Source organism: Dendropsophus ebraccatus, chromosome 3 (genome assembly GCF_027789765.1).
Source record: "Dendropsophus ebraccatus isolate aDenEbr1 chromosome 3, aDenEbr1.pat, whole genome shotgun sequence".
Classification (NCBI taxonomy): Eukaryota; Metazoa; Chordata; class Amphibia; order Anura; family Hylidae; genus Dendropsophus; species Dendropsophus ebraccatus.
Genome location: NC_091456.1, coordinates 111430150 through 111446602, shown reverse-complemented (window position 1 = coordinate 111446602; position 16453 = coordinate 111430150). Strand labels below are relative to the sequence as shown.

The following is a 16453-nucleotide window of genomic DNA, read 5'->3' as shown; positions in this document are numbered from 1 at the left end:
GAAGGCCCTGTGTGTATACTCATGGCAAGTGGCTGAGAAATAACTGCTCCATGGAGAAGACTCGGGAGCCGATAATAACAGTGAGAGCACTAAAATTACCCTGTCACCACTGTCCCGCACACCGTTTTGTTGATTGCATCAAGACATATCCTGTCTCTCAGTCTGCCTGTCTCCCAAGGCCAGTAAAATGAACTTTGATTTCGGCGGCGAGACAGGTGTTAATAGGGCTTGAGAAGCTTGAGAAAGGCACTGATGTACTAGAGTGCCGAAACGCGTCCCTATCTTTTAAATAAATTTACTTTTTTTTTGGCATTTTTATCTGGCTTGGGGAGTCACATCTATTGGCAGCCCACTGTACACGGCTTACTACTGACTACCTTGCCTTAGTACCTGCGCTATGCTATCAGAAGACTATAGGGCCCACACACGATCCTTCAAAGGACCCTGTTTTTCCTGGTGACTTTTCTTTTGAGGGGACTTTTACTGGTGTTTTAAGAAATCCGTTTCTCCTGTGGAGAATACTTGACGAAGAACTTAAATTGTCTTTCCTTCCCTACACTTAATGCATGCAACCCTGAATGTAAAATAAGATCTGCAGTTGTTTTTCCACAGCACTTATTCTCTTATGGCAGAGTTTCTGTATATTTAAAGTTCAGAGTCAACAAAGGTGTGTTGGATAGTTCATATTCACTTGGAAAGTTTTCTTTTCACACTAAGCAGCTTTTCTTAGTAAAACATACACCTACACAGTATACATGCACATGTATTATGTCTGCCATATAATTGTTTATCCATTACATTTTATATCATGTATTTTCTCAGTCCGTAATAACCTGGAACTCAGGAGTGTTAACATGTCAATCCATTGTTTTAAAATTGGGATGTGCTTCAAACATGGTAGTGCTTTCATCAGCATATTACCTGTCAACTTTGCTGCTTTCTCTCTGAGTCTGCTTACATAGACATGAGTTTGGATTAAATATTTCATGACTGCTTCCCATTCTTCAGAGAACAAATGTTATCCAATAGTGCACCCGCGGATTGAATTTCCTGCTGCTCTCACCGAACACTACCTGACATTTTACAATTTAATGCTGAGTTCAGATCTATGTGTATAATATACAGTAATACTTCAGTTCCGGAACCCTTTGGTATTCAAACATTATTTGTTTTGTACTCGAAAAATGTTTGGTATCCGAACAAAATCAGAGGAGATAACTGTCAGCTGAACATTATTGAGGTTTTTGGGAACACCAAGGTTACAGGAACGTGGATTCCCCTCACTATGAGGGAATGCCCTGCTCCAAACCGTTGCCTCCACAGTGGAGGCAGAGAGAGAGGCAGGAACAGGCAACAGCTCCACCAACTCCTTCTTCGGGCCGACGCCCACCCTCCTCAAGCCTCAGCCAGCCGCCACTGGCTGGTCCATTAGCTGATGCCCACAGCATACGTCGGCCATGGCTGCTGCTTCTTCTTGGGTTTATCTCTACTGGTCTTCGGACCTCCTGAGACCTGTCACCAGACTGCTGCCATGCCCGCCAAATAGCTGTCGCCGTGTTTAAACAGCTGTTACTCCTCTCTTTGGTTTGGCTGTGGGGAACACCTGTTTAGATTGGGGAATCCCCACTTTAAAAGGGTCTTTCCACAGCAGAGGCAGGAGCCGGTGGCTGTTCAAACTTGCCGCGCTCCTTCCTCTCTCTCTCTGCCTCTGCTGTGGGGAACACCTATTTAGGGCAAGGATTACCTGTGGCAGGAGCATTGGAGGGGGGTGGCAGAGACCTGGTATATTTGTGTAAACACACCATTAGCATGTGTAGCAGAGTCCAATAAAGCAAGCCACCATAGAGGCAACTAGGATAAGGTGATCAAATAGTGATCTAAACAGAGTAAAGCCTCTATTACACAGGGCGTCTGAGAGGAGCAAACAAGTGCTGTCAGCATTCGTCTGCTCCTCGTTCACCGCTCGCCACTGCTATTAGATGTGGTGGGGGTGGTGAGTGGGTGAGACCTGGGGGGGGGGATCGCTTGATCGTCCGGGCAGCCCATAGCCGCTACTCCTATTCCACAGAGTGACAGCAGCAGATCGATGCTATATGAGTTGTTTGTCTTTCAACATGTTGAAAGACAAACTACTGCAACGATCAGCCGACAGTGTTCTATTACACAGGACGATTATCATTCTGTGTAGTGGGGCTTTAAGCTGTTTTCAGCTGTACACACCCCTGGGAGATTCAACTTTGCATTTAGGAGATAATGTACATTAGCCAGAAGTTTTGAACAATCGGGCATGACCAAATCATATGAATCCATACAACTATCCCTCTCCCACACTTAGTACAGGTATCCAAAGAAAGTTTGCCCATGCGTGCCAATTTAACTGGGGTAAGATATTTTGCTCTCTTTTTTTTCTTTGCTTCATAATTATTTGCGTTATTTACTGTTTTTTTTTTTTCTCTCCTTTCAGGCAAAGTATATTTCTCACTGTATCGATGAAATCAAACAAGAACTTAAGCAAGACAACATTGCTGTGAAAGCTAATGCAGTCTGCAAGTTAACCTATGTGAGTACAGTAGTTTTTTATCTGCTGTGTGGCTTTTTTTTTTTTTTTTTTTTTTTTTAACATTATGAATTTAAATGCATACAAAATTACAAAAGATGCTTCTCTGGTCCCCCTCTGTTCTCTGTATACAAGCCTGCCCACATTGATGCCATTTTAGCCTTGTCATTGCTGAAAAGCAACAGTGGACCAGTAAAGTATTATTGCCAGAGAATTGTTAGAGGGGTTGTTAGGGATAAATGCCTAATTAGCTATGCTGCCAGGGCTGTGGGCGACATGACAATAATTTATATACTGTGTTGACTGGCCATTTCCTATGGTAACGGTCAAAGGGCTGACAGCGGCGCAGAGCGGGCGGCCTGGGAACCAGCACCTGTGGCATGGCGGGATATGTATGTATACATTACTAGCATGGCTAAGCATTTATCCCGGATGGACCCTTTTAAAGTTATGTTCTGTTTTTGTTTTTTGATTATTTTAAACCGCTTACCGCATCAATAGATTCTCAAGTAATCCAAAGAAAAATTTGTGATGTCTATAATTCAATTCTAGATTCCTTCTTGGATTCAGAATTGGGCATGCTATAGAAAAATTTTTATAGCAATGCATGGGTGTTTTTTTTTTTTTTTTTTTTTTTTTTTTATGGCACATACTGCATTAAGAAAATGCATGCATTTTTTAAAAGTGCTCTTATGTGCAGCGTTAGCACTTGCAATCCTGATTAAATTGTTAAAGCGACTCTGTACCCACAATTTGATTCCCCCAAACTGCTTGTACCTTTGGATAGCTGCTTTTAATCCAAGATCTGGTAGGTGATGCAGTTATTGTTCTAAAAAACAACTTTTAAATTTTTAGCCCTGTGTCAAATTGGCGTGGCCTCGAGTGTCTATGCCCTAGGCTTGCACCACCCCTCCATCCCTCCTCCCTGCCCTCTTCACTATTGGGAATGCCCCAGGCATCATTTCTCCTAATCATCACTTGTCTGAACACTGCACATGTGCTGGATCGTTTAAGGCAGTCTTCAGACAAGTGGTGATTGGGAAAAATGCTGCCTGGGGCATTCCTAATAGTCAAGAGGGCGGGGAGGAGCGATGGAGGGGCAGTGCAATCCTAGGGCATAAACACAGGGCTGGAAGTTTAAAAGTTATTTTTTAGGACAGTAACTGCATCACTTGCTTAACGGACCCCAGGAAAGATCATAGATTAAAAGGAGCTATCCAAAGGTGCAAGCGATTTGGGGGGGCAGATTGTGGGTACATTGTCGCTTTAAGTCTAGAATCTGACAGCATTGCAAGCACTGGCTGCAGTTGCTAAAGCTGAATATAAGAATTTCAGGAATTTAAGGGGTAGTGCGGTTCCCCCCCCCCCCCCACGCACAAAAAAAACACAAACATAGACATACACAGAAAATATACTTACCATTCCGCCGGTGATGATCGCCATTCGATCATTTTCCGTCGGCCGCCGTCCTCACTTCCAGGTCCGGGTGCAGTGAATGGGAGCCATGTGATGTGCTCCCATTCACTGCTGTGGAAGACAGCGAAGAGGAAGGAGACCAGGACTGCCCCCTGCTGTGACTACATCGGCCCAAGATGGGGGAGTGGGGAGTTGTCAAGGGGGGGAACGGGGCTAGACCTCTAATTAACACACATTACAAAGTTATATAACTTTGTGTTAATTAAGCAGAAAAAGGAAAACGCCGCACAACCGCTTTAATTTATCTGATGATGCAAGCCTATTTATGCGTATGTGTCATAAAACACAAACACAATTTAGCTGCACTGTGTGAACTAGCTTCAATAAGCACATGTTGTCCGGTTTAAATAATATTAAGCTCACTAGAAAAAGCATTTGAAGCATCTAACCTCAACACCACTATGCTTTTCTACCATCAAAATGGTAGAAATCAGAGTTTTTTTTTTTTTTTTTTATTTAATCTTTGCATAAAAATGGTCAAAGCACAAAAGATACATGTGAATACATATGTTACACACCCAGTAAGATGTTATGCTGAGCCCATAAATTCCAGAATAGTGTGGACAAGACCAGACGACCCGGCCCGATCAGATTTTAACCGTTGTATGTGTAAAAAGTGTAAATAAACAGGCCAACAACTTGCAGCCCTGTGTGAAACTGCGGTGGCCTAGAGCAGGGTTTCTCAACCTGCGGTACGCGTACCCCAAGGGGTACACGGCGCAGGCTGAGGGGGTACGCGGGAGGGCGGGTGATTCAAAACACTGAGATCTGGTGCAGAGTGAAGGAGCAGAAGCTTAGCCTGTAACTGTCTCTGTGTCATCTGTGGCAGTGCGGGGGCTGATGTGGATCGAGGAGACAGTCTGTGTGCTGCGGTGCCCGGGCTGTAGCTTCTTCCTGGGTGACCTGGTCACCGCAGTACACGTGCTGCTGCTGCCGGCCCTGTCTGTGGGGGAGCTGAGGAGGCACTGAGGCTGCAGAGGTATCTGACCGATAAGTGTCTCCCCTGCTGGAGGCCAGGGAGCACGGGCCCCACTACAGATGGAGGTAATGTGTGGTGGTGGTGGGGGATGGTCCAGAGCTGGGGGAACACTTACAGGATTTGGCCCCTGGCCGGCCCCAGTATCTCCCGGCAAGCTCCGCCCCTGGTGACAAGCCCCGCCCCCTGGCGCCACCGCGGGAGGTATAATAACTACTGTTAGATGTCACCCACCTTTCCAGCATCATCTATTGATGTGAGTATGATGGGGGTCACCCAGCTTTACAGCACCTGTAGTCAGTATAAGGAGGTCACCCAGCTTTACAGCACCTGTAGTCAGGATAAGGGGGTCACCCAGCTTTACAGCACCTGTAGTCAGTGTAAGGGGGGTCACCCAGCTTTACAGTATCTCAGTCAGTATAAGGAGGTCACCTAGCTTTACAGCACCTAAAGTCAGTGTAAGGGGGGTCACCCAGCTTTACAGCACCTGTAGTCAGTATAAGGGGGTCACCCAGCTTTACAGTATCTCATAGTCAGTATAAGGGGGTCACCCAGCTTTACAGTATCTCATAGTCAGTATAAGGGGGTCACCCAGCTTTACAGTATCTCATAGTCAGTATAAGGAGGTCACCCAGCTTTACAGTATCCTGTAGTCAGTATAAGGGGGTCACCCAGCTTTACAGCACCTGTAGTCAGTGTAAGGGGGGGGTCACCCAGCTTTACAGTATCTCATAGTCAGTATAAGGGGGTCACCCAGCTTTACAGCATCTTGTAGTCAGTATAAGGGGGTTACCCAGCTTTACAGCACCTGTAGTCAGTATAAGGGGGTCACCCAGCTTTACAGCATCTTGTAGTAAGTATAAGGGGGTCACCCAGCTTTACAGCATCTCGTAGTCAGTATAAGGGGGTCACCCAGCTTTACAGTATCTTGTAGTAAGTATAGGGGGGTCACCCAGCTTTACAGTATCTCATAGTATAAGGGGGGTCACCCAGCTTTACAGCATCTTGTAGTCAGTATAAGGAGGTCACCCAGCATCCTATACTTAGTATAAGGGGGTCACCCAGCATCTTATACTGAATATAAGAGGGTCACCCAGCATCTTATACTAAGTATAAGGGGTCACCCAGCATCTTATACTGAGTATAAGGGGATCACCCAGCATCTTATACTGAGTATAAGGGGATCACCCAGCATCTTATACTGAGTATAAGGGGATCACCCAGCATCTTATACTGAGTATAATGGAGATCACCCAGCTTTCCTAGCATCTTGTAGTCAGTATAATGGAGATCACCCAGCTTTCCTAGCATCTTGTAGTCAGTATAATGGAGATCACCCAGCTTTCCTAGCATCTTGTAGTCAGTATAATGGAGATCACCCAGCTTTCCTAGCATCTTGTAGTCAGTATAATGGAGATCACCCAGCTTTCCTAGCATCTTGTAGTCAGTATAATGGAGATCACCCAGCTTTCCTAGCATCTTGTATAGTAGTCAGTATAATGAAGGTCACCCTGCTTTCCTAGCATCTTGTATAGAAGTCAGTATGATGGACATCACCCAGCTTTCCTAGCATCTTATAGTAAGTGTGATGGATATGTGATGGATATGTGATGGATATGTGATAGATATGTGATAGATATGTGATGGATATGTGATGGATAGGACAGGAGGGGGTATCCAGGAGGTATCTGGCTACATGGGGTGGAGCTATCTGGCTACATAGGAGGACCATACCTGGCTGTATGAGGTAATACCTGGCTACATGGGGAGGTATCCAGCTACATGCAGACATATCTGGTATACTTAGCAGAAAGGGGCATAGCTAGCTACAAACATACATGGGTGCAGGGGGCATACTAGGTTGTATTGGTCATACTTAGCTGCAGGGGGCATATCTGGTGGTGGGAGGAATACCTAGCTACTGGCATGTCAGGTGGTTACAGGAAGAATTGCATCTAGCTACAGAGTGGGCATTATTACTGGCCACAGAGAGCATTATTATTGGGGAAGAGGCAATTATTATTTCTACAGGGGTCATTATTTGATATTAGTACTGGGTCAGACGAGGCTGAAGTTGGTTTCCCATTCAGCAGTTTCTTATTCACAGGATTTTTAGTACAGATAGGGATGGCCCTTATCACACCCAGCCTGGCCCAAAGTGGTTCTGGGTGTAAAAACTGGTATTAAAGTAAAGGATGTCAAAAATCATTTAACCCTCTCCAGCACCTTCTCTGTGTGCTGGCAGCGTGAGATCGGGGGTCCAAAGTCAAATTTTTTTTTTGAACCACAATTTTGTGTTTTCACTTTGATGCCCATATTTATGCCAACCACTGGGTAGTTTGGGCCATTTTCAACTGCACTCTTTTCAGGGTACCTCACTTACTGTTAAATTAGGATTAATATAACTTTACAGTAAAAATCAGTCAAATTGATATGTGGGGTCTGATCTGGGAATCAACTGCTGACAGAGCCTTTATACAGAGCATATGGCAACAGTGTCATCTCTGCCTCAGTAAGGCAAGACTTATAATCGATTGCATCCTCGGGGGTACTCGGCTGGAGTATCCTATCACATGGGGGTACTTGGCTTGAAAAGGTTGAGAAACACTGGCCTAGAGTATCATTAGGAATGCCACTGGCAGGATATTTCCTATTCCTCTGCAGTGAACTGAACTGCACAGGTGCCTTAACGATCCAGCCTATGTGCCGTGTTCACACAGCTGATGAATAGGAAAATACCTGCCTGGAGCATTCCTAATGATGAAGAGGGCGGGGTGGGGGGACAGAGAGGTTGTCTTGGATTAAAAGCTATTCGAAGTTACAAGCTGTAACTTTTAGAGGCAAAGAAAAAAGTAAGAACGTTGATTGGAAAGGAGTCAGGTAGGTCAGGGAGCAAGTAAAATTATATCTCCATAGGGCAGGATTATTCAGGTTTAGGTGGCCATCTTCGCAATTCCTTGTAGTTATGTGTCTCCTGAAACTGTATTCAGGGAAGCCATTTTTGAGTAAAGCGGGTAGAAGAGTCTTGTATGATTTTTAAGACCCAAAGTGATAGCGAGTGAGAGTTTTGTTTTTTCCAATAAAGGGGTATGCAAACCCTGGTCGCCATAACCCAGAACGTCCACAGAGACCATTTGTACACTTCTAAGGGTAAGTTGCAGTGATGGAGAAGAAAGAGCTCACGGCCCATTGGTATAATCAAGTAAGTGACTTGATGTATCACCTTAAAGGGGTAGTGCGGCAGTAAGCAATTATTCACTAAATAACACACATTACAAAGTTATACAATACCTGATTATCTGACAATCGAAGACGAAGACTTTGTTCAGAAAGCTGGGATCAGCAATAGCAAATTAGTGCAGTCTACTGTATATAGATTAGCATAAAAGTCCTACCGGGGTGGTTACTTTTGTTTGGGGCATTACAAGAGGTGTAAGAGGAAGCAGGTTTTTTAATAGCAGGTGTTGCTGTGTATGGAGCTTCGGTCTTTACAGCGTCCTGTGTCTTTACAGCTAAATAGCTAGGTCATGTCCCTCCACAATAAGTCTCACACAAATCATAATAAATTATGCTACTAGATACATCTTTGTATTATCTTCTAATTTATTTCATGTGCTGTAGTATGAATGGCCTGTTTATTAACCTCAGAGGGACATCTAGTTGCATGATTTTAGAATAGAAATAGATAACCATCACAAGATTCCAGATAATTAGAAGTTCCCGTAGTCTTGTGATCTTCCTGTTAGAAGCAAGCACTTGCAGAATAGTACTGGTCATACATTACAGCTGCTGCTTGTAATATAAGGAAGCATGAATATCATCTTTATCTCTACTCATAAAATTCAGAAGTGGTTATGTCAGTAGTTGACTGTGTTTGGGCCATTAAAGTAAATGGACCCACTGCTATCAGCCTTGATATACGTGTACATCCTAGTGAAACTTATCTTAACTAGCGAAACTAAAGTTTGACGCCCCCTGCAGGACCGCAGAATCTGTCGCCTGTGGCGGAATGCTCATTCCGCCTCATGGCAGAAGTGGCCCTGGCAGACCTATGCAACTGAACTGTCAAAAAGTAAAAAAAAAGACTGTTGATCTTAAAGAGATCCTATCACCAATAAGGATACACACTTATTTTACATTAGGGAGGAAGTAAATATAACTAAATATAAAACAAATCACCCCTGGAAGCAATAGGGCTCTAAATTCTGTCATTATATTATAATAAAACTACCAAGGAAACAGCTCATAGAAGTGGTTATCTTGAGGCTGGCAGCTTGACACATAGGCTGTCAGTTGCACAGATAGGCCACGCCCCCAGATTCCAAGCTTGTGTGCTGCAGTATTCCAAGCTTGTGTGCACCGCAGCCTCAGCATCCTATCAGCAGCAGGGTCAGTACTTAGGACTAAAATGTTTCTTCAGTGTGTCTAAACCTGTAATTGTAGTGCTAGTGTATGCAAGCACATATATTTTATGGAGTTCCTCTGTGCCTTTGCATCTAATCTTAAGATTATTAGTACCGCGATGCATCTAATCCCATGGTAATTTTGATATAGTGCTGCACAGTATTTAAACCCATGAAATTCTATACTTGTCATGTGTGATACTGTCTGCTAGGCAGGTGTATCTAAGCTCTTGTGTGATCCTATCTATTAAGTGTGTCTAAGCTGCATGAACGATCCTTGTATTTCTCATGCAGCCCTAGAAACTGAGAGCACAGATATGTATATATTGGGGCCTGGGATATGTGTATCTGTGCTGTCAGTTTCTAAATCACAAGCAGTAGTGTATACTTTCTAGCCACTCTGCCTGTGATCCGGTATCTCTCTCTATTCCTCACGCTGGCTGTATCTTCAGGCCCCACCTCCTCCGGCTGTCAATCATTCAGGAGGAGGTGGCAGCCTGAAGTTCCAGCAGCATCTGGAGAACCAGATGCAGCTGGATCACAACCCCTGTTTACACAGAGAGATGTGCGGCTGATAAAGATAAGTTTTTAAGTAGGCACAAAAGATGCAATCAGCTGATTATCGGGCCTGATCTTTGGCTGATTGCTGCCCCTTTACATGGGCCGATCATTAAATGCAGCAGCGTCTCTAATGGCGCTCCTGGGCGATAAGCGCCCCTTGTAAAAGGACCTTTAGATGCACCAGTTAAGCCTCCTTAGGCTGGGTTCACACTGTTTTTGCTGTCCATTTTAACAGATCAGTTCATTGTAAAAACCCTGTAGGATTCCCCAACATTCTCATACCCAGCCAGGTTAAAAACCAAACAGCAGCAGCCTAGTAGTACCAGGGTGGGAAGGGCCATTTTTTTGGCCGTCCCCAGCTTAATATTACTAGCCTGCTACCGCCCAGTCCGGGAGCGCCCTTTTTGATGCTTCGGGACTACTGGCGCTTGTCTCTTCCCATTCCCTTTGGTGCGATGGGTTCTGGGGTAATAATGGGGGGGGGGGGAGGTTAGTGTTAGCCATTTTATGCTATGCCATCTTTCAGATAGCTTCCACTACTAAGCCTGTAAAAAAAGAAAAATTATATGAATATTTTATTTTAAAAAAACAACCCCCTCACCCCTAATTGACCATTTTTTTTTTAAATAAAAATCTGCTGGTCATCAACGTAGTCCAGCGTATCCAACGTAATCCTCGGGATACCGATATCTGAAAAACAAAACAGAGATACACTAAAACACTAAAACAAGGCAGTACACCTTTCGAGATAGCTGCTTAGAGTCTGGCACCCAAGGGGTTAAGCGAGCATGCATCCCCACTTAACCCCCTGGGGGCCAAACTGATCTTACACTGCACCCATAACAGCAAGAGAGGGGTGATTAAGTGCCCCCCTTCCTTGCTGGGCTGGGTACAGTGCAGGATACAGGCACAGAGGAGAGAAAGCAGCTCCCCTGTGCCTGAATCTTCAGCTCACAGCCTGGCCCGCAGAGGAAGAGATTAATTGCTTTAACCCTTCCTCTCTGGGCAGGCCTGTGAGCTGAAGTATAAGTGCACCCCTCATCTGCTCCTGTACTACTACTTCACCCCTCATCTGTACCTGTACTACTACTTCACCCCTCATCTGTACCTGTACTACTACTTCACCCCTCATCTGTACCTGTACTACTACTTCACCCCTCATCTGTACCTGTACTACTACTTCACCCCTCATCTGTACCTGTACTACTACTTCACCCCTCATCTGTACCTGTACTACTACTTCACCGCTCATCTGTTACTTTACTACTACACCCCTCATCTGTACCTGTGCTGCTGCTACTACTACTACACCTCTCATCTGTCCCTGTGCTACTAGTACTACACCCCTCATCTGTCCCTGTGCTACTACACCCCTTATCCACTATACCTCCTTGTGTTGCATAGCTGTAGTAAACACAGGGTTACTGTTTTTTGTATTCTGTGATCTTGTGGTCCAATGGAGATACTACTTTTCCTTCTACCTATCTGTATACTTTCCTTTGCAAACTCTCTTCTTCACCACTCACAGGGGCTCTTACCCTTCTTGGAAGTAGTCACTGGGTGGGAGGATGTATAGCGTCAGTTTCCCTCTGATCCTCTAGGAAGGAAGGCATACACAAACCAGGCATCCCTGCTGAAGTTAGCCAGGGCTTGGCTCTGCCAGGACCCCTGTCCGGGACAGTCCAAGTCAGTGTGTGATCCAGAGTGTTAGCAGAGTATAGACACACGTGTATGAAGCGACCAGAGACACACAGTATTCCAAGCCTAACCGTACCGAAAGTCTACGCACTCTCTTGCGGTGCGGGTGACACCGGATAATTTCAGACACTTAGCTACACCCAGGTTACCAAGGCTTGGGCTTGTGTCACCCTAATAGGACAGGTACCCTGTAGGCCAGAAGATGGTTAAGCGACAGTATAGTCGAAACATGGGCACAAGTATCTCTTGACCCCTACCTGCACCAGGCAGTTATAGTACGTCCTGGCAGGAGGTTACTTTCCGCACCAGGACGTACTACAACCCCTGGTAAAAAGTATGGAATCACCAGTCTTGGATGAGCACTCATTCAGACATTTCATGCTGTAAAACAAACTCAGATCAAAAACATGATACAATATTAAGGTCATTCCAAAGTGCAACTTGTTGGCTTTCAGGAACACTCAAAGAAATGAAGAGAAAACATTGTGGAAGTTAGTGAATGACACTTTTATTGACCAAGCACAGGGAAATAAATATGGAATCACTCAATTCTGAGGAAAAAAGTGTGGAATCATGAAAAACACATAAACAAAAGACCATTCAGAATACATCACTAGTATTTAGTTGCACCACCTTTGGCTTTTATAACAGCTTTCAGTCTTTGAGGCATGGACTTGATGAGTGACAAACAGTATTCTGCATCAATTTGGTGCCAACTCTCTTTGATAGCAGTTGCCAGATCAGCTTTGCAGGTTGGAGCTTTCTTGTGGACCATTTTTTTCAATCTCCACCACAGGTTTTCAATTGGGTTGAGATCTGGACTATTTGCAGGCCATGACATCGACTGAATGTGTCTTTCTTCAAGGAATGCCTTCACTGTTTTTGCCCTATGGCACGATGCATTGTCATCTTGGAAAATTATTTCATCATCTCCAAACATCTGTTCAATTGAAGGGATGAGAAAACTGTCCAAAATGTCAATGTAAACTTGTGCATTGATGGAAGAATTAACCACAGTCATCTCCCCAGTGCCTTTGCCTGACATGCAGCCCCATATCAAGGACTGTGGAAATTTGGTTGTTTTCTTCAGGCAGGCCTCTTCATAAATCTCACTGGAACGGCACCAAACAAAAGTTCCAGCATCATCACCTTGTCCAATGCAGATTCTTGACTCATCACTGAAGACAACTTTCATCCAGTCATCCACAGTCCATGATTGCCTCTCCTTAGCCCATTGGAGTCTTGTTTTTTTATGTTTAGGTGTCAATGCTGGTTTTCGTTTAGCTTTCCTGTATAGAAATCCCATCTCCTTTAGGCGATTTCTTACGGTTCGGTCACATACATTGACTCCAGCTTCCTCCCATTTGTGCTTCATCTGTTTAGTTGTACTTTTTCGGTTTTCAAGACAAATGGCCTTAAGTTATTTGTCTTGACACTTTGATGTCTTTCTTGGTCTACCAGTACGCTTGGCTTTAACAACCATTCCATGCTGTTTGTATTTGGTCCATATCTTGGATACAGCTGACTGTGAACAGCCCACATCTTTAGCAACCATGCGTGAAGGGTTACCTTCTTCAAGAAGTTTCACAATCCTCTCTTTTGTTGGAGCCATGGTTCTCGCCACTCCACTTCGTCCAGCAGCCCTCCAAGGTGTCATGACTGCAGGTGTTTTAACTGCAGACTAACGGGCACATCTTATCTGGGGCAGGTGTCCATTTAGGGAAAGGAAATAGACTGGGTGTGTCCTTTTTTTTTTCTACCTCCAATTTGAGTGATTCCACACTTTTTTCCCTGTGCTTGGTCAATAAAAGTATCATTCACTAACTTCCACAATGTTTTCTCTTCATTTCTTTGAGTGTTCCTGAAAGCCAACAAGTTGCACTTTGGAATGACCTTAATATTGTATCATGTTTTTGATCTGAGTTTGTTTTACAGCATGAAATGTCTGAATGAGTGCTCATCCAAGACTGGTGATTCCATACTTTTTACCAGGGGTTGTATAACTGCCCGGCTCCCGGTGCTCACTTTTTTACATAAACAGTGACCAGGAGCCGAAACTAAACTGTCAACTGATAGCTGACAGTCTAGTGTAGCTGCTGCTGGACCCCCTGAAGGGGTCCAGCACAGGCGATCTCCAGCATCAGTGGATCGGTAACGATCCACTGATGCCGGTGAAGCAAGCAGTAAATCCCTGGTCCCGGTCTCTGCCGGGATCCTAGGGAAGCTGCTGCCCCTCCATCCCTGCCCCCTGCTGCAGTGTCCCCCGATCCTCCCCCTACCTCCGCTGTCATGTTCTCCGTTCCCCCCTTCCCCGCTGCTGCCGTGCCCTCCCATTGGCATCAGTCAATGTCCGTTAGTAAAAGTCAGTCAGCGTCCATTAGCAGGTGTCGGCAAGCGTCAGTTACCTTACTTAAAGTGACACTGTCACCCCCTTAGTGCATTCTGACATCTCTACACAGGTGTAAAGGGTAAATTTAGTGTTTTTCATATCTTATTTCATATCATACGTCATGGTGCTTGTTCAAGTAAAAAGTGTCCTTTTATCAACTGCAGATTGTATTAAGTGGGCGTGGCCTCGCGGTACTAGCGCCACATAACCCCGCCCACAACGGCCCGGTTGGCCCCGCCCCCTTGACGCCCATTGGTTGTCCAACGTAAAGGGGGTGGAGTCTAGACCTTTCGGCCAGCCTGTTCCAATGGCCGGCGAGGGGGCGGGGCCAATTGTGCCGTTGTGGGCGGGGTTATGTGGCGCTAGTGCCGCGAGGCCACGCCCACTTAATACAATCTGCAGATGATAAAAGGACACTTTTTACTTGAACAAGCACCATGACATATGATATGAAATAAGGTATGAAAAACACTAAATTTACCCTTTACACCTGTGTAGAGATGTCAAAATGAACAAAGGGGCTGACAGTGTCACTTTAAGTGTCAGCCAGCATCAGTCAGCATCCGTTAGTAAGGGTCAGTCAGTGTCCGTTAGTGAGCATCAATCAGCGTCCGTTAGTTATCGTCAGTCAGCATCCGTAAGTAAGCGTCAGTCAGCGTCCATTAGTAAGTGTCAGTTAACTTCTGTGCACACACAGACATAGGTGCTCCTTCTCTTCTGAGCCCTGTTGTGCGCCCGCACAATACTTTACGTTCACAAATGGGGTATTTCTGTGCTCAGGAGAAATTGTTTTACAAATATCTGGGCGCTTTTTCTCCTCAAAACGTTTTGAAATTTGAAAAATTTGGGGTTTCACCAAGTGTGAAAAATGTGATTTTTTTGTTTTCATGGCCCACTTTTGCAAAAAAACTGGGAAAAACCTGTAGGGTCCAAATGCCCACTGTACCCCTTCTTACATTGCTTTAGCGGTGTAGTTTTTGAAATGGGGTCACTTGTGTTTTTTTATTTACTGTCTCGGCACTAGGACGGCTTTGTAAATGCGACATGGTCTCCTACTTTTATTTCAGCCAAATCCACTCTCCAAAATTTAAAGGGTGCTCCTTCTCTTCTGAGCCGTGTTGTGCGCCCACACAACACTTTACGTCCACAAATGGGGTATTTGTAAAAACTGCAGATTCAGAGGAATACATTTTTTATTGCATTTTACTTTTTATAGCTGGTGGGGTATGAAAAAAATAGGATTGAATTGGAATGTCTGCAAAGAAAATGGAAATGTTTTACTTTTCACACTTTGCAGTTATTCCCGTGAAATGCCTAAAGGGTTGAAAACTGTTTTAAATGTCAATTTAAATACTTCAAAGGGTGAAGAGTTCAAAATGGGGGAAATTATGGGGGTTTCTAATATACAGGCCTCTAGCTTATGCTCCAAAACTGAACTGGTCCCTAAAAAATTCTGAGTTTAAATTTTCACAAAAATTTAGAAAATTGCTACTAAACAATCATAGCCTCTAAAAAGTTAAAGCATGTCCACCAAATGCTGCCAACATAAAGTAGACATGTTATAAATATAAATTAATCAATAACTTTTGTGGTAGAACTATCTTCCTTATTGGTAGAGACTTTCAAATTTAGAGAAATACAATTTTTTTTCAATTTTTCACAACATTTTGGCGGTTTTCACAAAAAAAGTTAAAGGTATCGGCCCAAATGTACCACTAACATAAAGTGGAACATGTCATGAAAAAACTATCTTTGAACCACAAGGATCGGTAACAGCATTCCAGAGTTATTAATATATAAAGTGACACGTCATAGGTCACAGGTGACGTCTTTGATCTGAGGCGTCTCTTTCCTTTTCCTATCCATCTGGCCCAGGCCTCCAGGAAGATTTCTTGCAGCTACAACTCATCTCTTCAGAACCTGCTAGACAAACATCTTAGGCTTCTCACATTTCCAGCAACATCCTTGCCTTTTCTTCTCCTATAGGATTCCTAACTGTGGTAATTCTGCTGTGTGGTGCACTAAAGTCATTAGGTATGTGGGTTGCCCCCTGCTGTCCCTCCCATATAAGAATAATGTCCCCCTGCATTGCCCCCATATACTAATAATAATGTCCCCTGCATTGTCCCATGTACTTATAATGCCCCCCTTCATTGTTCCCATATACTTATAATAATGTCCCCTGCATTGTCCCGTATACGTATAATAACGTCCCCTGCATTGTCCCCCATATACATATAAAAATGTCCCCTGCATTGCCCCCCCTAAAAAAATAAAAAAAAAGTGTGTGTATGTATATGTGTGTGTGTGTGTGTGTGTGTGTGTGTATATATATATAATATAAATTTATTTATTTATTGTACAAACACACACATATGTACATATGTTGTCCC

General features: G+C 44.2%; 1 protein-coding gene across 1 annotated transcript in view; it reads left to right on the top strand.

Annotated features, from left to right (window-relative positions):
• Positions 1 to 16453, top strand: part of AP3D1 (adaptor related protein complex 3 subunit delta 1) — a 77463-nt gene that overhangs the window by 9599 nt on the left and 51411 nt on the right. Inside the window, exon 2 of the mRNA XM_069962497.1 lies at positions 2465 to 2560. Within this exon, the coding sequence (XP_069818598.1) occupies positions 2465 to 2560 (96 nt within the window). The remainder of the gene's footprint in view (positions 1 to 2464; positions 2561 to 16453) is intronic.